Source organism: Medicago sativa, chromosome 8 (genome assembly GCF_051527215.1).
Source record: "Medicago sativa cultivar Bolivia chromosome 8, Bolivia_mono, whole genome shotgun sequence".
In the NCBI taxonomy this organism is placed as follows: Eukaryota; Viridiplantae; Streptophyta; class Magnoliopsida; order Fabales; family Fabaceae; genus Medicago; species Medicago sativa.
The window spans coordinates 32524068-32548502 of NC_140756.1; the positions used below are offsets into that span (position 1 = coordinate 32524068).

A 24435-nucleotide genomic window follows, 5' to 3' on the forward strand; every position below is an offset into this window, starting at 1 on the left:
ATTTGTTTTGCGACAACAAATGGTGTATGTGAAAGATGATATAGTTGTAGATGGTAGGAGAATGTTAGCCATGAGATTAGAATTCATAAAATTTCAGCCCTTTGATTTAATTCTGGTTTTTTTTGTTGTGATGGTCGGGGTTTGAACCCCGACCTTGCATATCTTATATATTGCCCCTACTAACTGAGTTAAGATCACGATGACTGATTAATTCTGGTTTAGTTTCAATGATAATAACTATATAAAAATAAAAAATAATAATTTATTTTGACAAAAATAAAAATAATATTAGTAATTACATATAATGGTATTTTTAAATAATAATATAAATTAGATTTAACATGTGTATATAGGGGTGTTTGTGGGTGGGTTTGGGTTGGGTTTGGCCAAACCCAAAACAAAACCAACTAAGGTACTCCGGTTTGGGTGAGGTAAAATAACCACCCGTTATACTATTGGGTAGGTTTGGGCAAACCCACTAATTTTTGGGTTGGGTTGGTTTGGGTAATGGGTTACCCAACTTATTTTTCTATTTTTTTAATATTAAATGACAAGTCCTCATAATTTTGTTTTAAAATAGTACTCTACTTTTTAATTTTCTTAAAAAAAATGTTTAACATATTTTACTATAATCTTATGCATCCTAGAATATCAAATAATAAACTCCATCATAAAATACTTGCAACAAACTAAAGTTGCATGACATAAAATTGCATTAGTATCAAAATAACCAAAAAGTGCAACATATCAATTTGTAACTCTAGTATGTTTTGATTTTCAATATATAGGATGCAATGTGTATGTTTCGGAAATATAACTTTCTTCTACCCTATGAAATTAAAGATAAAAAATATTAACATTATTAGGTAAGTGGGTTTCTTGGGTTTGGGTCTGGTTTTACCCAAAACCCATTTATTTTTATGGGTTCTCCATTTTTAGAAACCATACCCACCCAATTATCCATCCCAACCCATTTTTTTTGGGTTTTTTGGGTGGGTTTGACCGGATTTTCTGGGTTGACCAACCCATGAACACCCCTATGTGTATAAGCCAACTGAGATCACAATCATTAAAACAACCCAATTGGCATTGTCATGTCATAATCAGTTAGAGTCATATGACGGGGGAGACAAAAAAATTAGACTGAAAATTTTATACGAACCAAAATTCTTTGAAATTTTTTGGAGGGATCATAAAGAAAAGTTGTGATATTTATGGTGCCGGAATTGTGGTCATTGTAGTTATATTCAAATGTACTCTTTTAAGAATTAACATATGTTCTATGATAATCTTTCTTGCAACTAAGATTCATACATTTGAGAATCATACTAAGAACTAACATACGTTACATGTGAACTAAGATTCATATCTATGATAATCTTACTAAGAACTAACATCCGTTCTTTGACAATCTTCCTTACAACCAAGATTCTAACCTATGAAAATCTTACTAAGACTAACTTCTCTTTAATGAGAATCTTTTAAGAACTAAGATTCTTACCTATGATAATCTTACTAAGAACTAACATTTGTTCTATGTGAATATGAGAATCTTACTAAGAACTAACTTCTGTTATATGAGAATCTTCTTAAGAACTAAGATTTTTACCTATTATAATTCTACTAAGAACTAATATTTGTTCTATGTGAATCTTGTTAAGAACCAAGATTCTTAACTATGATAATCTTACTAAGAACTAACATCTGTTCTATGTGAATCCTTATAAGAACTAAAATTCTTACATATGACAATCTTACTAAGAACTAACATCCGTTCTATGCCAATCTTACTTACAACTAAGATTCTTACATATGAGAATCTTACTAAGACTTACTCCCGTTTCATAAAAATCTTCTTAAGAGCTAAGATTCATTCCTATGATAATCTTACTAAGAACTAACATACGTTCTATATGAATCTTGTTAAGAACTATGATTCTTACCTATGAGAATCTTACTAAGAACTAACTTCTGTTATATGAGAATCTTCTTAAGAACTAAGATTCTTACCTATGATAATCTTAGTAAGAACTAATATTCGTGCTATGTGAATCTTGTTAAGAACTAAGATTCTTACCTATGATAATCTTACTAAGAACTAACATACTTTCTATGTGAATCCTTTTAAGAACTATAATTCATACCTATGTCAATCTTACTAAGAACTAATATTCGTTTTGTGACAATCTTTCTTACAACTAAGATTCTTACCTATGAGAATCTTACTAATACTAACTTCTGTTCCATGAGAATATTCTTAACAGCTAAGATTCTTACTTTTAATAATTTTACTAAGAACTAACATATCTGTTATATGTGAATCTTGTTAAGAACTAAGACTCATACCCATGATAATCTTACTAACAACTAACATCCGTTAGATTTGAATCTTGTTAAGAACGAGGATACTTTCCTAATAATCTTACTAAGAACTAACATCATTTATATGACCATCTTACTAAGACTAACTTCCGTTCTATGATAATCTTCTTAAAAACTAAGATTCTTACCTATCGTAATCTTACTAAGAACTAACGTACGTTCTATGTGAATCCTGTTAAGAACTAAGATTCTTACATATGATAATCTTACTAAGAACTAACATCCGTTTTATGACAATATTCCTTACAATTAAGATTCTTTACCTATGAGAATCTTCTGAAGAACTAAGATTCTTACATATGATAATCTTAATAAGAATTAACTTCAGTTCTATGAGAATCTTCTTAAGAACTAAGATTCCTACCCATGACAATCTTACAACGAACTAACATCTGTTCCATGTGAATCTTGTCAAGAACTAAGTTTCTTACCTATGAAAATCTTAATAAGAACTAACATCAGTTATATTTGAATCTTGTTAAGAACTAAGATTCTTACCTATGATAATCTTACTAAGATATAATGATAATCAATTATCTTTCACTCCTACAATTATTTATCTACTAAAAACTATAACCGTTTTCATTTATTTGGGTGTTTAATCACCTTAATATTAAAGGTATGAAACATAACCACCAACGGCTGATTTCCTTAGTTTTATTGGCATAAGTATGATACTCCCTCCGTCTCACAATAATTGTCTCTTTAGTATTTTTTATTTTTCTCAAAATAACTGTCACTTTACAATACCAATGCAGCATTTATTATGTTTTTCCACTATTATACCCTTATTTATTGAATTTCATCCAACGTAACTACTCCACTAACTACATTTAATAAGGGTATTTCAGTAAATGCCACTAATTTTACCATTGAAATCAACACAACTAATCATTTTCTTAATTATCGTGCCCAAACCTTAAACGACTAATATTATGAGACGGAGGGAGTAATAATTAGATTGGTGGAGTGATCTCTGCAACGGTTATATAAAGTATTGATGTCTTTGGAGGACATATAAATACTAGCACAAGAAGAGGAGCATACATAGAAAATGTACTCCATCGTTCAATGGGAAGTAAAACAATTAAGTTCATGCTCTCTATTCTACTCTCAATTATTATGGGTATTGTTTGTGAAGCTCCATCGTGTTTGACCTCGAGTGCACGGGTTCAGACACGCAGTTGTGTAAATCTTGGGGAGCAAAACCGGATATTGGGTTGCACCGGAGGTCCACCGAAAATTTGCTTTTAGGACAGTGGTTTTGGCCACGGCACAACAAAACTCTCTTATATCTCTTCTAACTATCCAAATTTTAATTTACTATTAATATTTCCAACAATCTGAAAGCAAATTCTTTTATTTATTTAATTATATTTGGATATATTAACTTTGTGATTTTTCTATGTATCATATTGGTTCAAATTGCATGGAAATGATCACTTGATACCTTCATCAAGTGGATGGTAAAGAACGTTGTGGATGAGAGTTCAAATGATCATCGTTTGATTTGAGGTAAAAAGACGAGTTTCGAGTTCAAGTAAGCCTTAAACTCAAAGATGTTTATGCATATAAATGTTAAATCTAAAGGTGTGATATTTTCTATGTCCATACTGCAAGAAATTAATATTTTCTATTGGGGAAAATTTTATATGAAAATTTTACAATGATAATATAAATTATAAATTAATACTTTCATATGAAAGCTTGAAATGATGATAGTGATTCCAATATTTGAGATATATAAACCGTGAAAAGTTGTGTGATGGTTTAATAATTTACGGAACAACTTTTGTGGCATATATATAGAATAGAGTCGCGAAATTGATGTTTTACCCGTTAAGAAAATTACGTTGATGCTTCATAATTTTCTAGTGGTATTTCTATGTCTAAATATATCAATATTTGCAAGTTGTTTCATTTTTGAAAGTTTAAGAATGTTACGCCTAATTTAATTATTCAAGCCTATATGGTGATGGTTAAGATTAAAATAAAATAATGGATATGATTATGGATATGTTGTTGTCTACCCATAAATATCTAGTCATCTTTGGAGTGTGTTTGCATGTAAGATCAAAGCTAAGCAATAGGATTTTTCTATATAACAAATTAGAAAACTGTTGAGTGGAATTGTTGATGAATTTATTAAATCAAATAATTCATGTTTAACTTTATGTTACATGCATGTTGTTGGGAGAAGGACCTATCAAAAATAAAATAAAATTATAAGAGTAGAAAAATTCATTCTCTTAACCTAAACTACTTAAATGTGGGGGTTATGAGAAGAATGACAAAAACAATTTTGTGAATAATATTTATTCTACTTTTATTCTTGTTATTTTTAAATGTGTGTAAGGTATTGAAATTTTTTGAAACAAGGGAAAGCAGAAGGATTAGAAGAAGAAGAAGAAAAAAAATCTTGTGTGCATAGATTATATAATTTTCTCCTTTTGGTAGGAGTAGAAGAAGTTTATAAATTATGAATAAAAAGCTATGCTTAAGATAATTTCACTATCTATGAGTATGCTATGGTTAACCAATGTTTTTTATTTGTTTTGAAGGAAAGGGTTAACCAATGCTATTTCATTGATATTTAAAATAAAAAAAGGCATTAGAAGTGAACTAAATTCCATGGTAAATATGGTTTGAAAATAGTGAATATGCCTTAAGGTAGCAATCTCATAGACAACAAGTGGAATTTTAACGGATTACCTCTCAATTTGAGTGTGAGATAATTGATTGTGTTATGTATTTAATAAATTATATTATACATGATATTTCATGTGGTATAATGAATAGATGAAGTGTGTGAATTCGTAATTTCAATGGTGATCATTTAAATGATCAATTATTTTTTCTAATCTATTCAAATGATGTTGTTGTCTGGATATCATGTTCTTCTAATAGTTGATCTTAGAAGGATTGAATAGTGTAAATTGGATCTCAAATAACGACGAGGTAGGTTCCATTGTGAAGTACTTATTTATCTCATGATGATGATATGACATCTCTTGGAAATAAATAAACAAACTATGCATAATCAAATTTACTAATGGAATCAAAATTCTTAGCTCTTGAATTTGCAGGTCAAGAAGCATAATAGTTGAAAGACTCGGTGTGAATGATATACCTTTGTTGAGGAGATCCACACCTTCTAAATATTTTGTAATCATAAGCTATAAGCTATGTGACTAATAAGAGTGTCTATGAGAGACGACACAAATCCTTTTGTGAAAGAAAATTAAAAAAAATGTTATCTCACTGTAAGAGAAGTGAGACAAGGAAGAAAAATGACATAATTTAAGATCCTTTTGTGAAAGGATTACCTAGGAAAGTTGTCCTGGATACGTCGAAGGGGATGATAAAGCCTTGAGTGGAGGAAAATATGGTGGATACCCAATTCGTGGTCAAACAAGTTCATATGAATACTCCATATATCGCGGAGCTATCACAATTCCAACAATCATGGGTACCATACTTTGATGAGTTATCCTTTAATCATAGTGGCCTATTACTTAACCATGATTTCAAATATTTGAATATATTCAAACCAGTATGGATCACTATACTTTAGTTACATGAAACTTCAAATTTATATAAGACAAATTAAAAATAAGACATCACAAAATACAATTGATATATTCTAAAATATAAATGTCTCAACAATTACATTATCAATGTAAAACAATTTCTTTGCACTCTAATTTTGTTAAAGAAACGGGGATCCAATACTACGAAATTATTATATGAGCAGGTGACACAATATCCTCAATTTGTTGCAACACACATACATATTTGTTTAATTGGAATATTTCTTTTTATTTACTAGGATTTATGGCAAACCAGGTTTGGATGAAAGTAAGAACTAATGCCAGTAATGCAGCTAAAAAGGCAATCATAGCCAAGGTTCTAAATAACGGTCGCGGTCGCGATCGCGGTCGCGTTAAGGTTGTCGCGATTTCGGTTGTAACGGATGCTGCGATATAAATAACGGTCTTCGCGGTGTGAATTAATCAAAACGTTTCACAAAACTTATTAAAATTATTTATATTATCATATAATGTATAATAACTTAGATTAATAATTTTTCCCATAATTATAACATGTAAGTCCCAATTTTTTTCTCTAAAATTTACCTAAATACTCAAATTAAGTGGTTGAATTAAGAGTGTCAATTTAAAATTACCTTGAACTTAATAAATAAGAGATGAATGCACACTTTTTTTTGTTTGAGTTTAATAAATAAATATATGAATAAACAGATGTAATTATTAATTTATTATTATTGAATGAAGAGTGAGGCTGCATACGTGTGTTATTCACTCAAAAAAAAAAAAACAACAACAAAATCGCAAATCGCAAACTGCAAGCAGAACAAACTGAAATTGCAAACCTGAACAAAGAGAATGAAGCAAGAAACGGCAATCAGAATGAACAAGAAGCAAGAAACGGCAACACCAGGTCCAGAATCGCAAATCGCAAGCAGGAAGGAAGAAATAATCACACAACACCAGAAGAGTAACAACACAAGAGATTCAGATTCCTTCTTCTCCTGATCTTGTATTCTTCTGCTTTTTTTTTTTTAATATGAGATTCGATTCCTTTTCTCTGTTCAAATTTCTGAATTTTTCAAGTCTGTAACGGAGTTTCGCGGCCGTAACGGCGTTTCGCGCCCGTAACGGTGTTCCGTAACGGCGTAACGGCGATTTTCCTGTGATTTTTGTTCTCAACGTGAAAAGGACCAAAAACGGTCACGGTGGCTGCCGATACCGATTTGTAACGGCCGCAATCCCGGTACAGGTCCGTTTTTTGAAACCTTGATCATAGCCCATGGTGTATTGAAGTGAGTGTTGTAAGCTTGAGCCAACCATGTCTTCCATTTATTTTTGTAATGCTTTTCAATTTGAAGCTTGATGAGAATATATTTCTTGCTATAGGCTACTGCATTTGTGTAGGAATTGTTGCAATACATTTTTGTTGGCAAATCATCACCCAAATCATTGAAGAGTTTTGCTAATTCTTTGTCGCTTCCAAGCAAGTTTTGAAATACACCAGCTGATCTAAGCTCTTTTACATCATCAGCATTGTCAACCAATGAATCCATGAAGCTAAAGAATGAGCAACATTCATAGTTGTAATGAACATCTGGACACATCTCATACGCTATTAAATTTCGAAAAAAATAAGGTGTGACGTCATTGAACAAAAAAATAGGAAGTCTTAGTTCTCCATTAAACCATTTAGACTTGAACGAAATGTTACTCCAGTTCCACTCATCTGTCTTATTTGCTACCACTCGAATTCCTACTGTCTTTAGATCCCGTATGCTCTTATAAGTATTCCAATTCAAATTAATTTCTTCCTCATCAATATCTTCTTGGTCTTGAGTTGTATTTTTCCTCATCGAATTGTGTTCACTTCCTTCAGATTGTGTATCCATTTGACCATGTTCTTCAATGTTGGAAACCATATTGGGTGGCAAGTACACTGAACGAGCAAAATCGAGTATATGAAAGGGCTTCGGATTTTCCAATTTGACTATTACCATTCCAAGTCGTTTGGATTCACCCATATCAAAAGAATTGTTAATTAAAAATTCCAAATCAATACCCATTTCTGTGCATAGAATCTCAAGCATTTTTCTTGGAAGTTGATTCTCCAACAATAAAGTATCTCTCCATATGTGCATCAGTTGGTCAAACTTAAGGTTTAGGGTATCCGGGCATTGGTCATCAACATTTTCCATAAAGTGTAGCAAAGAACATCCATCCACAAACAATATCCAAGCAAGATCATTATCATTGTAGCCTTCAATTACATCCTCAGTGAACATATTCTTCAAATCTTCAATATTATCTTCAATCTTTTTAAGCAAAAGCATACATGCTTCGTTAGCATCTTTATCAATTTTTTTGCCATAATCAGCAACAAATATTGATGTCCATAGAAGCTTGTAATGCTCTCCTTCTTTCAGTCGACTTTCAGTCTTGTGATGAATAGGGCCAAATGATATAATCTTTGGTGTACAATACTTATAAAATCTTTCATTTTGCCGCAAAAACATTGGAACCCTTTGGATCCTAGGAATCGAAATTCGATTATTTTGATCAAACCTTTCTTGTGCCTCTTTGAGTTGCGAAAGCCTTTTATCCATAGTAGATAACTTTTGAATTGAGTAACTAAATTTCTAGCTCATGAATTTGCCACAGATATTTTATGTCGTATTTTAAGTATTCATCTGTATCTACAACAGAAATAAAGCAATTTAATATATTAGTAAAAGAAAGATCAGATTTAACCTGAAAAAAGAAATTATATATCTCTCATCAATCGAATTTTAGAAAATTTGGCTCGTTAAAATATGAATATGAAATAGATCTTTAAAAAAGGATAATATTTAATATACTTATAAAAAAGGTCATGTTGAACTTGAAAAAGAAATTCTACAACAGCTAACACATCAAGCTTTCCACCTAAGTTTCGGCTACGCTAGAGATCTTGATACTTTATTATAACTTTTTTCAAAATGTTTTGTTGGAACATTGGTCTCAAGATGGAAAGAAATTGGAAGGTTGGGAGATTAAACACCAAGTAATTAAACTTTGATCTAGTGTTGTGTGAATTGAAAAAATAGAGTGTGGGGGTCCCACATAAAATAGAACACACACATTAGTAGTGTTTAAATAGTGGTATTTAATTTTAAATATCTGATAATGATGGAAATAATTATTATTATTATTCTTTATTCATGGATATCACTTCCCATAATTTTAGCTTATGTTTGTTCTGATAAGATTGAGAATCCAACTGAATTTCTTATCTTTTCTTCATTAGTTTATTTTAGCTAATATTGTGGGTTTGTTTCTTTTTGAACTTATCTGATTAATTTGTTACTTGAGCTGATCTGTGGGTTGCTTAATTTTTAAGTTTACTTAATTCTTAAGTTTCTCCAAATTAGTTACAAACTCTCCCTATAAAAGGAGAGCTCACCTAGTTCAAAAAATATACCAAAGAGTTCTATTGAGTTGTCGAGAACTCTTTCTCTCTACTTCCTTTCTTGACTTGTGTTGACGAGTCTTTCTTCTCTTCATCTCTTTTTTTCGTCCCTTCGGAATTAAGAGTGTTCTTAAGACCATGGTCTCTTTTTCGGTATAATGTCCCTTTGGAATTAAGAATGGTTATAAGAGCATAGTCCCTTTGATATTTTTATGTCCCTTCAGAATAAATAATATTTTAAGATCATAGTCCCTTTTCGGTAAAATGTCCCTTCGAAAATTAAGAATGACCTTAAAAATATATTCTTCTTCAATTCTTCGAGAAGTTAGATGTTAGAATGGTGGTGGCACCATATTTGAGTGGTTGAAATACCATATTGACATTTGAAGATGTTAAAAGTTAGAATGGTGGTAACACCATATTTGAATCGCCTCGGTACCATAATAGAATGGTCGCAGTACCATATAATAGTGATTTCAGTATTAAATTCGAGTGGCGTTAATAGCCATATTTGAGGGTGTAATTCTTGAACGGTTTTCTACAGTGCAGTAGTTAATCGTACAGTTGTAGCTGAGCTTGTTTTATCCTGGAGGCGGCGTGCTTGATAGTTTGCCTTGCACAATTTTGGGCAGTGCCACAAAACGTCTTAAAGAGAGCGACCTTGTCGTGACTCAACCTAGTAACAACTTCGGTAGATGAAAATTATTTTTCAAAATAGATTTGGAAATTCAAAATACAACAGTTTGGAAATTCAAAAACAACATATTTTATATATATTTTTTCAAAAGAAATAATATATTCCTCAGTTGAGTGAAGGATGGATTGTCGATGCTAGAGAATTCAAATAAAGGAGAGTTGATTTGTTTTCAAGGTCACTAACTTGGAATATGTGTCGTGAAAGACTTAAAATTGAGTTAAAGCATAATGGGATTAGAAAATGACGTGATGCCCACGATCACTGAACGTTAGTAATTATTTTTTATGAATGAGTGAGGGAAGATATACAATCTCTAGTGGGGATGCGTACAAAAGGACCTTGTCAACGGACCAAGCTGAGGAGAGGAGCCCGAACTCGAACGTGGGACATCATGAAACCACTATCAAGGGAGTTATTGCGCAAACCTGTGAAATTATCCGAATGGAGGTTAAGCATAATTTCACCAGAATGGAGTTATTGCTAATTTCACCAGAAGTATTAGGCCACGTCATTTGGCTAGAACATCCAATCAAAGCTTATTTTTGAAATTTTTATCTCTTTATCTTTCTACTTTTATTTATGCATTTCTTAGTGTGGTTTAGACCAAAAAAATAATTGTACCAAAGACTATACTAGTGAATTTAGGGAACTAACAGTTGAGGGATAAAGTAAGTGCGATATGGTGGTTTTAGACTTAGAGTAAAGCAGACGCTGACGTAGGTGGTGGTCGCTTTCCGTATTAAACTGTATTCTCTTTTCCTTAAGTCATAGATAGGGATCTTGTTGTTCGCGACGAATATTCAAACTTTTCCTCGCCGAATCGACCTGATCGATGAAGGAAGGGTGGATTTGAATGTTAAATTCATTTTTTCCATCTTTCCCTTTTAGGTTTTATATGGCTCATCACAAACAATTAGCAATTGACAAACCCTCCCACATTTATGTATTTAAGCACCTCCTCGATGTTCTCAATGTGCTTGTTAGGTGGGGGTTCGAGTTTCCCTAATCCTTTTGGTGAAGGGCTCGTATTCTACACAATCAGCATATGAGTAAGATGAGGATCGCGAGTGTTTGGACGTGTGCCTTCGTGAATGGTGTGATCTTGTTGATCTTCTTTCATATTCCTTCAGAGGATGTCGAGGAGATCTAGATCTCTCTAGAGTTGGGCTCTTTCCCCTTCTTCTACACTAGGAAGCGGGAGAACAAACAACGTAACTCGCCTGGGGGCGGGAGACCTTCGACGTGTGTCCTTGGATGTCTCCATGATATACCTGTTTTGATCGTTGATCACTTGTGTTTGTTGACATATGGTTTGGATGATGTTGCTGAGCAAGGCGTTTGTAGAAGACGCGTTGTTCGTTACTTCTTTTACTCGTGGAGGATCGTAAAATGGTGCCTTGGAAAGAGGAATTACCAACTGTGATATTTTCTGATGGGTCTCCTCCCTGGGGCTGTCAGTGGGGGACGGAGTCAAGGTTTGTTCGTTACGATGGACACGGCGGACGTCGCTCCTTATTTGTGTGGATACACCGTCAACCATTTTTTAGTAAGATTTTTTTTTGTGTAGTTTTGATCTTTTGTGAGTGAAAAGATTAGGATGATTAGTTTCCCACAAACAGCGCCACTGATATTACTTGATAAGAGGACTAGCGTTTGATGCAATAGTTTATAGCATTTGTAAGCTTGGACCAGGGGGGTGCATGTACCTGTAGACACTCCGACGCTCAAATCAGCATGTCAACAAGAAAATGGGTTAAATAGCAAAATATCGTACCTTTGGGAACTATATAAAGTCTCCTTATATAGTGAGGAAATGCATGTGCCGTTGTTAATGGCAAGAGTCGTTGCTCGACGGTTAAGGTTCCAGGAACCGTAACCGTCGAGCATTACGAAATGACAATCATGGTAAACATTATTATTTTGTTTGAATTGGCACCCCAAGTTGTTAAGAGCACCACCACACGAAGAAAGGGTGTGAAGTGAATGATTGTTCCAATAATAAATTGTGCATATTTTATTGCGCTGACGAGCATAAGCCTTTTAGGAGAGTCTAGAACAAAATCATTTGAAGAAACACCATTATTCTTACTTAATTACTTAATTTTTTTTAGATTAGTTTTTCCTTATGATACGACGACATCCACTCTTTTCACGAGACCAAAGAATAATTCACTTAATATTCAAAATATAAAGGTATTACAATTAAAATTAAAATAAAAACTATTTTCTGCAGTGGGTTTCTAAATCTAATTTATGGGTTGGAAGAACCATAAGTCCACTATCAAATAGACAAATAGAATTGAGGGGAGCTTCTGTTTGCTCGCCTTATGAATTCTTAAAAATCACTGTCCGAATTTATCTATCAGAACACAAGAAAAGTAAATCTAGAGAGGTGTAGTTTTTAAGAAATATATGTAGGGGCTAAAAGTATGTCTAAAATTGAGATCTACAAATTTGTTACTGCATACTCCTTCAAAAAAAAAAAAAAATTGTTACTGCATATAGTTAAGAGAAGTATTTTGTCAAATAGTTAAAACAAGTACTATCATGCAGAGAAAAAGAAACTAGGTTGAAATCGCATATATCAACACTTGAAGAACAAATAATAAAAATGATAGAAACAAATACATTAGCTATAGTACCTTTACGATAGAGTCACTAAACTTCGACACTCCAACGCAGCAGTGAAATTACTAGTGCTATGTAACAAAGGAAGAAATGCTGATAGTGCAACAAAAGAGATTCAGTAATTTTTTATTTTTTTTTATTTTTATGAAAGGAGATTTCGAAAGTTGTGAGGTCCAATAATTGCAAGTAAAATGGAAATGGAGAAAGATCTAGTGTGAAATTAGTTATATCGTTTCTGGGATATATATAAAGCATGATGATATACTTTATAGTAAGATTTCTTTTAGAGGATACTTTATAGGAGCAATTCTTACATGGTCACAAACCCAAATCAAATTTATTTGGTCACACACACAAATGTAATAAATTTAAAGAAAAATTATTTAGTCACATCATTCAAATTCATTCTCTTTTATTTTTGCTTCATTTGTGAGTGTGTGTCCAAATGAAATTAATTTAGGGTTGTGTCCAAGTTAGAATTTCCCACTTTATAGTAGGATGAATAATGCAATGTTGGACTGATGCATTTATGAAATGTTTTTATTCATACCTAGTTTCTGATCCACTCATTTTTTAGTGGAGTGACAAGTGGCATGCAACTATTCGTATATGATTCTACTTTAAATTGTATCTGTCAAATAACTTTTTTTTTTTTGAAAGAAATCTGTCAAATAACTTTGTTAGGGGTACTCCTTATCACGTTAAATGATGAGGAATGATATTTGTACAACCAATCATAGACAACTTTTGTGACAATTATTTTTCCTCTTTTTTTATTGGATAAAAACAATAGAGAGAGAAAAAGAATAAGAGAGAATAAAAACATATGTGAGTATGAAAGAGAGGGTTGTTCCAAAAGTTATTAAAAAGTGGTCGCACAAATATCATTTCTCTTAAATTATACTTTGATTTGTCTCCGTTGATGACACATGCTATGGAGCATTTTTGACAATTTCTACATCGTTGATTTGTAAATTAAATTCTATGAGGAGGACGCTGGTCCTCTAAAAGTTGTTCGTCCTCTTAAATTATGTTGGTCACCTTTAACATGCATTAAGAATCCAATGCCTCTTAGTTCATGTCCATCAATCGATGATATTTTAAGAGAAATTCTATTATAGTCACAAACACAAATGTATAGTATTTGGGCACACACACATTACAAGATTTTTTTAAATAATGAAAAAGAAATTGATAATAAAATGATTTAGTATTTCAAGAAATGACATTTTTATGTGTGTGTGACCAAACACTATTTATTTGTGTTTGTGACTATCGAAGAATTGCTCATATTTTAATTAACATATCAAACACAAAACATTATTAAATTAAGCATATAATTCATTAAAATTCATTTAGCGACATAAAACATTATTAACATATCAAACATTTATCACTTAGCATATTATCATTTCATAATCAAATACCATCATCATATATCATCATCATTAAATATCATGTTCAACTTAACACTTGACTCGACAACACGACTCAACTTGACAATGCAACTCTTATTAACTTAACAACTTAAACCATCGTGAAACTTCTTGATATGCAAATGCATGTGGTACCATTCAACAACATAAATGAGCATAATTAGGTTCTTCAACGTGTGAGCATAAAGCTACCGGGCCTAAAGCCCCCAACGTAGTTTGAGCACAAAGGCTGCCGGGCCTAAAGCCCCCAACTTTAATGAGCACAAAGGCTGTCGGGCCTAAAGCCCCCAACTTTAATGAGCACAAAGGCTGTCGGGCCTAAAGCCCCCAACTTTAATGAGTATGCAATGGACTCAATCTCTCCTACAACTTAGACAACAACGTGAACATCTTATACAATTTCATAATCATGGACGACTTCTTAAATTCTTGCAACTTAGACTGACTCATGCAACCTCAAGACTTTAACAATCAACAGCAGCAACCAACAACAATTACAACATATAACAGTGTTTAAAATAACATATCAACATTAAAGGAAATGAATCATAACAACTTATCATCATAAAGCATCATAAATAATTCTTATACATCATCACTACTAATCTCAGTCACTTAAACAGACTCCTGGAACTTCTGAAAGTATCCTAAACAACCCTCTTTCTTACTTCTAAGATCAACTCATGACTACACGTGCAAAAGGATCGCATCGGGACAATTTTGGGCAACTAACAGCCTAACTCGCAGTGGCGAGTAACTTTGGTCGCAACGGCGAGCAAAGCGTGCATTCTGGGATTCCTAAAGTCCTTGCTCGCAATGGCGAGCTATCCTGCTCGCAATGGCGAGCTTACAGGTCACTCGCAGTTGCGAGTTGTATTGCTCGCAGTGGCGAGCTCTGGTTCTTAGCTTGCAGTTGCGAGTGTTCTTGCTCGCAGTTGCGAGCGATGAATGTCAGTACGGCCAGAAACCTAAAAATTACAACTTTTCACCTATTTTCATGATTCTTTCATCCGAATAGCATCTAATCATCATCCTAGGCAATATCTAAGGTATGTACACTAATTTTGCATCGATCTAACATCTTTTCATGGTTCAATCATCAAAATCGGTCTTAAACCTAATTCCCAATACTCACCAAAACTCAACCTAATCATGCTAAATTCATTCTAAAGAATTATACCCTTAATAATATTGAAAGTTAGTCTCACCCTTACCTGGTAATTGCAGAAATCGCAGCCCTCTCTCTCTTGTTCTCCTCTTCTGACTTTTCTCCCTTTTTCTCCAAAAACGTACGTACTGTTTTTCTAACTTATGTCTGTCTATTTATCTCTTCATATTACTCTTCTCACTACTAAATTTTACTCATCTCACAACACAGCCCCATTTTTAATATTTTTATTTTATTTCTCATATCTTATTTTATTTAATAATAAAATAAGTCATACCAACATAACAACTCCACAACATCATACACCCCACATAATTTATTTATAAATCATATAAACTACTCCACTTCATGAATCATAAAATTCACACATATCAATCATGAAAATCACTTAAATCATAAATCATATAAATATATATAAATATATTTCTAAATAATCAAATAATTAAGACGGGCGTTACAACTCTCCCCAACTTATAGAATTTTCGTCCTCGAAAATTTTCCTCAAGCAAACAACTCTGGGTAAGACTCCATCATCTTACTCTCTAGCTCCCACGTCAAGCTTTCACCAGTCGTTCCACTCCAAACAACTCTCACTAGAGGTATCTCTTTGCCTCTCGCGATCATCAATCCTCAAAGGTAAAGTCTCCACCGTAAGGTTGTCTCTAACTTGCACATCATCACTCTGAATCACATGGGACGGGTCTGGAACATACTTCCTCAACTGCGACACATGAAACACATCATGTAAATTCGATAAATGCGGTGGTAAGCCAACTCTATAAGCCACCGTGCCAATCCTCTCAGATATCTGATAAGGACCAATAAACTTTGGAGTCAACTTCTTTGACTTCAATGCACGACCAACACCGGTCGTTGGAGTAACTCTCAAGAACACATGGTCTCCCTCTTGAAACTCAAGGTCTTTCTTACGCTTATCATGGTAACTCTTCTGTCGACTCTGCGACGGTTTCATCTTCTCTTGAATCATTTTCACCTTCTCAGTAGTCTGTTGAACAATTTCTGGTCCTAAAACCACATTTTCACCTGTCTCAAACCAACACAACGGAGTCCTACACCTCCGACCATACAAAGCCTCAAAAGGTGCCATCCCAATACTCGAATGATAACTGTTATTATAAGTGAACTCTATCAACGGGAGATGACTATCCCATGTTCCCCCTTGCTCAAGTACACATACTCTCAACAAATCTTCGAGTGACTGAATCGTTCTTTCCGACTGACCATCTGTTTGGGGATGATAAGCTGAACTCAATCTCAACTTAGAGCCTAAAGCCTCTTGTAAACTCTTCCAAAATCTAGAAGTAAATCTTGGATCTCTATCTGACACAATGCATGAAGGAACACCATGCAGCTTCACAATATCTCGAATATAAATTTCTGCCAACTGAGCTACAGGAAAACTAATATTGATCGGAATGAAGTGTGCCGACTTAGTCAATCTATCAACAATCACCCAAATGGCGTCATTCCCTCTAAGAGTGTTCGGCAAACTCGTCACAAAATCCATGGATATACTATCCCATTTCCATTCTGGTACATCTAACGGTGTCATCAATCCAGCAGGTTTCTGATGTTCTACCTTTGACTTCTGACAAATCAAACAAGAGTACACAAATTGTGCTACATCACGTTTCAATCCAGACCACCAAAACAACTTCTTTAAGTCATGATACATCTTTGTAGCTCCCGGATGAATACTTAAACTACTCCTATGACTCTCTTCAAGAATCATCTTCTTAATCTCATCATTATCTGGAATACATATCCTACTTCGAAACCTCAACACACCTTGATCATCTACCTTAAAGTCACTATCTTCAGTTTGATCACTAGCAACCAACAAGTCTACAAACTTAACATCAACCTTCTGCGCCTCCCTAATACTCTTCAGGAAATCATTATCAATTTTCAGCATTCCTAGCTTAACACTCCGAGACGACATTTCACAAACTAAGCTCAAATCTCTAAACTGTTCAAGCAATTCAAACTCTTTAAGCATCATAGCGGACATATGCAAAGTCTTCCTACTTAAGGCATCTGCAACAACATTAGCTTTACCCGGATGATAATTCAAACCAAAGTCATAATCTTTCAACAATTCTAGCCACCTTCGTTGTCTCATATTCAATTCTTTCTGATCAAACAGATACTTCAAGCTCTTGTGATCACTAAACACCTCAAATCTCGAACCATACAAGTAATGTCTCCAAATCTTAAGCACAAATACAACTGCAGCTAATTCAAGATCATGAGTAGGGTAATTTTGTTCATGGAATCTCAACTGTCTTGATGCATAAGCAACCACTTTACCATCTTGCATAAGCACACCGCCTAAGCCCAACTTGGACGCATTACAATACACCACAAAAGGTTCATCAGGTTTCGTCAAAATCAAAACTGGAGCCGTCGTCAATCGCTTCTTCAATTCATTAAAACTGTTCTCACAATGTACATCCCACACAAAGGTTTTACCTTTACACGTCAACTGCGTTAACGGAAGTGCTAACTTAGAAAATCCTTCTATGAATCTTCGGTAGTAACCTGCTAGTCCCAAAAAGCTTCTAATCTCTGTAATTGACTTAGGAGTCTCCCATTGTGATACTGCTTCAACTTTAGATGGATCGACTGCAATACCACTACCAGAAATTACATGGCCAAGAAAACTTACCTCATTCAACCAGAATTCACACTTAGACAATTTAGCATACAACTTCTTCTCTTTCAGCACTTGCAAGACAATCTTCAAATGTTCCACATGTTCTTCTTCTGTCTTAGAGTAAATCAGAATATCATCGATGAACATAACCACGAAGCGATCCAAAAATGCATGAAAAATGCGATTCATATACTCCATAAACACGTCAGGCGCATTACTCACACCAAAAGGCATCACCTTATATTCATAATGTCCATATCGCGTCCTAAAAGCCGTCTTCTGCATATCTTCATCTCTTACTTTAATCTGGTGATAACCCGACCTCAAGTCAATCTTGCTGAACACACGTGCACCCACTAACTGATCCATCAAGTCATCAATTCTAGGAAGTGGATATTTATTCTTTATAGTTACTTTGTTCAACTGTCGATAGTCAATACATAACCTCATACTACCATCATTCTTCTTAACCAACAATACCGGCGCTCCCCAAGGTGAAACACTCGGTCTTATAAACTTCTTGTCAAGTAAATCTTCCAACTGTTTCTTCAACTCAGCCAACTCAGAAGCTGACATACGATAAGGTGTCATAGACACAGGCTTCGTTCCCGGAACAAGATCAATAGAAAATTCCACCTCTCTCTCCGGCGGTACATCAGGAATTTCATCAGGAAAAACTTCAGGAAAATCGCACACCACTTGCAACTTATCAATCACTGCTTGATTCTCCAAAGATAAGGATCCCATCAAGGAAAACATCAAGATTCCATCGCGTTCTAATTGCTTCAGCTGCTTGGTAGACAAAAATTCCCCTCCACTTTCCTCTTCAGCAGAAGAGAAACGCACCGATTTACTACAACAATTAATGAGGACGTGATTGTACTCTAACCAGTTCATACCAAGAATCACATCCATTCCACTCAAAGGTAGACAAACTAAATCAACCTCAAAATCATGATCAAACATAGACAAGGGACACCGTAAACAAACAAGAGAAGTGGTCACCGAACCCTTAGCTGGAGTTTCGACAACCATTTCTCCATTCATATCAAACATAGCAAGGCCCAACTTAGAAGCACAATCGAAAGCAACAAAACAATGTGTAGCACCAGTATCAATAATAGCAACTAAAGGAGTATTGTTAATATAACAAGTACCTCTGATCAAACGATCCTCATTTTCAGTCTGAGTACCAGTCAAAGCAAACATTTTCCCTCTGGTCTGAGCCTTCTTCGGATTCTTGCATTGAGACCCAATATGACCCTCTTCATTGCAGTTAAAACACACAACGTCTCCATGCTTACACTCTGCAAGTGTATGTCCTTTACTACCACAACGAAAGCATCGTTTAATATCCTTAGTGCAAGCATTACCCTTATGGCCTTTCTCGCCGCAAGTGAAACAAACAATCTCAGCACCAGCATCTTTCTTATTTGACCTTCTTTCATCATTAGCTCTTCCTTTTCCTTTGTCAGCAGGAACACTGTAAGGCTTTGGGCAACTTTGCTGGCCCTTACCCCTCTTCTCACTCATAATCTTATAATGAGCTTTGCTATCATCTTCATAGATTCTGCATCTTCTCACCAAAGCAGAAAAGTCACGGATCTGTTGGTAACCAATGGCTCGCTTAATATCAGCACGCAAACCATTCTCAAACTTGATACACTTAGAGAACTCAGCATTGTCCCCAGTATAGTGTGGATAGAACTAAGCCAGCTCCACAAACTTTGTTACATACTCTGTCACCGACATGTTTCCTTGCTTCAGCTCAAGGAACTCGATCTCTTTTCTTCCGCGAACATCTTCAGAAAAATATCTGTTTAGGAACTCTCTCTTAAACACAGCCCAAGTAATAACTGCATCATCCTGCTCTAGGGTAGGTTGGAGGCTCACCCACCAGTCATCAGCTTCCTCAGCCAGCATGTGCGTACCAAAACGCACCTTCTGATCATCAGTACATTGCATAACTCTGAAAACTCTTTCAATCTCCTTGAGCCATGTCTGGGCTCCATCAGGGTCGTACCTTCCTTTGAAAGTGGGAGGATGATTTCTCATAAAGGTCTCCAACATTCTCACTTCAGCATTAACACCAGCACCAGCATTCGGATGTTGTCCCACAGCTTGGGCCACAGCTTCCAACGCAGCAGCAATCGCAGCATCATTTCTTCCAGCCATTCTAGTCCTCTTGTAACAGATAAGGTTTGCAGCCTCCAGGTCTACTCTTCTTCACTGCACAACACACAACGTTTAGAATAACATAATAATGGTATTCCAACTGCTAAAGACACAACTCGACTCACTACTTGGCCGGACAGACCGACCTGCTCTGATACCAATTGTAACACCCCGTTTTTCCCAACTTAAAAATTTCATCATAAATCAGAGTATTTTAATCACAAACGGAATGTCACATACTTCTTTTAAATCATAAAATGGATAATAATAACTATCTTTCAAATTCAACTTCAAAATCTAAAATCATGCAGCGGAAAATAGTTCAGCATACTAAAGTCTTGGCACGCAGGCCTCATCAAAATCTCATGAGTCTTAGTTCAATATTTATTCAAAAAGGTTCATAAAAGACACGTAAGGAATAGAAGTAAAAGCAAGCCCCATCCCGTTACGTATCAGAGCACCTAGACACAAGTGAGGAGTCCACTCACGAACACTTCTAGTCTTTATTACCTGCAAGTTACCCATACGAAGGGCAACATTTTCAAGCAGAAGGGGTGAGATTTCACAGTCAATAAATTAAGCATATAATTCATTAAAATTCATTTAGCGACATAAAACATTATTAACATATCAAACATTTATCACTTAGCATATTATCATTTCATAATCAAATACCATCATCATATATCATCATCATTAAATATCATGTTCAACTTAACACTTGACTCGACAACACGACTCAACTTGACAATGCAACTCTTATTAACTTAACAACTTAAACCATCGTGAAACTTCTTGATATGCAAATGCATGTGGTACCATTCAACAACATAAATGAGCGTAATTAGGTTCTTCAACGTGTGAGCATAAAGCTACCGGGCCTAAAGCCCCCAACGTAGTTTGAGCACAAAGGCTGCCGGGCCTAAAGCCCCCAACTTTAATGAGCACAAAGGCTGTCGGGCCTAAAGCCCCCAACTTTAATGAGCACAAAGGCTGCCGGGCCTAAAGCCCCCAACTTTAATGAGTATGCAATGGACTCAATCTCTCCTACAACTTAGACAACAACGTGAACATCTTATACAACTTCATAATCATGGACGACTTCTTAAATTCTTGCAACTTAGACTGACTCATGCAACCTCAAGACTTTAACAATCAACAGCAGCAACCAACAACAATTACAACATATAGCAGTGTTTAAAATAACATATCAACATTAAAGGAAATGAATCATAACAACTTATCATCATAAAGCATCATAAATAATTCTTATACATCATCACTACTAATCTCAGTCACTTAAATAGACTCCTGGAACTTCTGAAAGTATCCTAAACAACCCTCTTTCTTACTTCTAAGATCAACTCATGACTACACGTGCAAAAGGATCGCATCGGGACAATTTTGGGCAACTAACAGCCTAACTCGCAGTGGCGAGTAACTTTGGTCGCAACGGCGAGCAAAGCGTGCATTCTGGGATTCCTAAAGTCCTTGCTCGCAATGGCGAGCTATCCTGCTCGCAATGGCGATCTTACAGGTCACTCGCAGTTGCGAGTTGTATTGCTCGCAGTGGCGAGCTCTGGTTCTTAGCTTGCAGTTGCGAGTGTTCTTGCTCGCAGTTGCGAGCGATGAATGTCAGTACTGCCAGAAACTTAAAAGTTACAACTTTTCACCTATTTTCATGATTCTTTCATCCGAATAGCATCTAATCATCATCCTAGGCAATATCTAAGATATGTACACTAATTTTGCATCGATCTAACATCTTTTCATTGTTCAATCATCAAAATCGGTCTTAAACCTAATTCCCAATACTCACCAAAACTCAACCTAATCATGCTAAATTCATTCTAAAGAATTATACCCTTAATAATATTGAAAGTTAGTCTCACCCTTACCTGGTAATTGCAGAAATCGCAGCCCTCTCTCTCTTGTTCTCCTCTTCTGACTTTTCTCCCTTTTTCTCCAAAAACGTACGTACTGTTTTTCTAACTTATGTCTGTCTATTTATCTCTTCATATTACTCTTCTCACTACTAAATTTTACTCATCTCACAACACAGCCCCATTTTTAATATTTTTATTTTATTTCTCATATCTTATTTTATTGAATAATAAAATAAGTCATACCAACATAACAACTCCACAACATCATACACCCCACATAATTTATTTATAAATCATATAAACTACTCCACTTCATGAATCATAAAATTCACACATATCAATCATGAAAATCACTTAAATCATAAATCATATAAATATATATAAATATATTTCTAAATAATCAAGTAATTAAGCTTTCACTAGTCGTTCCACGTCTAGCTCCCACGTCAAGCTTTCACCAGTCGTTCCACTCCAAACAACTCTCACTAGAGGTATCTCTTTGCCTCTCAACGTCTTCATCTTGCGATCATCAATCCTCAAAGGTAAAGTCTCCACCGTAAGGTTGTCTCTAACTTGCACATCATCACTCTGAATCACATGGGACGGGTCTGGAACATACTTCCTCAACTGCGACACATGAAACACATCATATAAATTCGATAAATGCGGTGGTAAGCCAACTCTATAAGCCACCATGCCAATCCTCTCAGATACTGATAAGGACCAATAAACTTTGGAGTCAACTTCTTTGACTTCAATGCACGACCAACACCGGTCGTCGGAGTAACTCTCAAGAGCACATGGTCTCCCTCTTGAAACTCAAGGTCTTTCTTACGCTTATCATGGTAACTCTTCTGTCGAATCTGCGACGCTTTCATCTTCTCTTGAATCATTTTCACCTTCTCAGTAGTCTGTTGAACAATTTCTGGTCCTAAAACCACATTTTCACCTGTCTCAAACCAACACAACGGAGTCCTACACCTCCGACCATACAAAGCCTCAAAAGGTGTCATCCTAATACTCGAATGATAATTGTTATTATAAGTGAACTCTATCAACGGGAGATGACTATCCCATGTTCCCCCTTGCTCAAGTACACATACTCTCAACAAATCTTCGAGTGACTGAATCGTTCTTTCCGATTGACCATCTGTTTGGGGATGATAAGTCGAACTCAATCTCAACTTAGAGCCTAAAGCCTCTTGTAAACTCTTCCAAAATCTAGAATTAAATCTTGGATCTCTATCTGACACAATGCTTGAAGGAACACCATGCAGCTTCACAATATCTCGAATATAAATTTCTGCCAACTGAGCTACAGGAAAACTAATATTGATCGGAATGAAGTGTGCCGACTTAGTCAATCTATCAACAATCACCCAAATGGCGTCATTCCCTCTAAGAGTGTTCGGCAAACTCGTCACAAAATCCATGGATATACTATCCCATTTCCATTCTGGTACATCTAACGGTGTCATCAATCCAGCAGGTTTCTGATGTTCTACCTTTGACTTCTGACAAATCAAACAAGAGTACACAAATTGTGCTACATCACGTTTCAATCCAGACCACCAAAACAACTTCTTTAAGTCATGATACATCTTTGTAGCTCCCGGATGAATACTTAAACTACTCCTATGACTCTCTTCAAGAATCATCTTCTTAATCTCATCATTATCTGGAATACATATCCTACTTCGAAACCTCAACACACCTTGATCATCTACCTTAAAGTCACTATCTTCAGTTTGATCACTAGCAACCAACAAGTATACAAACTTAACATCAACCTTCTGCGCCTCCCTAATACTCTTCAGGAAATCATTATCAATTTTCAGCATTCCTAGCTTAACACTCCGAGACGACATTTCACAAACTAAGCTCCAATCTCTAAACTGTTCAAGCAATTCAAACTCTTTAACCATCATAGCGGACATATGCAAAGTCTTCCTACTTAAGGCATCTGCAACAACATTAGCTTTACCCGGATGATAATTCAAACCAAAGTCATAATCTTTCAACAATTCTAGCCACCTTCGTTGTCTCATATTCAATTCTTTCTGATCAAACAGATACTTCAAGCTCTTATGATCACTAAACACCTCAAATCTCGAACCATACAAGTAATGTCTCCAAATCTTAAGCACAAATACAACTGCAGCTAATTCAAGATCATGAGTAGGGTAATTTTGTTCATGGAATCTCAACTGTCTTGATGCATAAGCAACCACTTTACCATCTTGCATAAGCACACCGCCTAAGCCCAACTTGGACGCATTACAATACACCACAAAAGGTTCATCAGGTTTCGGCAAAATCAAAACTGGAGCCGTCGTCAATCGCTTCTTCAATTCATTAAAACTGTTCTCACAATGTACATCCCACACAAA

The 24435-nt window shown here is 35.1% G+C and overlaps 1 protein-coding gene across 2 annotated transcripts; it reads right to left on the reverse strand.

Moving 5' to 3' along the window:
* Positions 1-6137: 6137 nt before the first annotated feature.
* On the reverse strand, positions 6138-12996 carry LOC146898520 (UPF0481 protein At3g47200-like). 2 transcript variants are annotated; one of them, XM_085735535.1, is made up of 3 exons: positions 12718-12996; positions 7212-8626; positions 6138-6285 (listed from the first exon to the last, which is right to left on the reverse strand). In XM_085735535.1, the coding sequence occupies exons 2-3, from the start codon at positions 8534-8536 to the stop codon at positions 6201-6203; spliced, it is 1410 nt and encodes a 469-aa protein (XP_085591661.1). In that variant the 5' UTR covers positions 8537-8626; positions 12718-12996; the 3' UTR covers positions 6138-6200. The 2 variants fall into 2 exon arrangements, with proteins under 2 accessions (XP_085591661.1, XP_085591659.1); XM_085735533.1 differs by lacking the exon at positions 6138-6285 and having other exon boundaries at positions 7082-8626.
* Between the last annotated feature and the right edge of the window lie 11439 nt (positions 12997-24435).

Excerpts from the sequence above, each read along its gene's own strand:
- LOC146898520 (XM_085735533.1), bottom strand. The coding sequence starts at position 8,536 with ATGGATAAAAGGCTTTCGCAACTCAAAGAGGCACAAGAAAGGTTTGAT.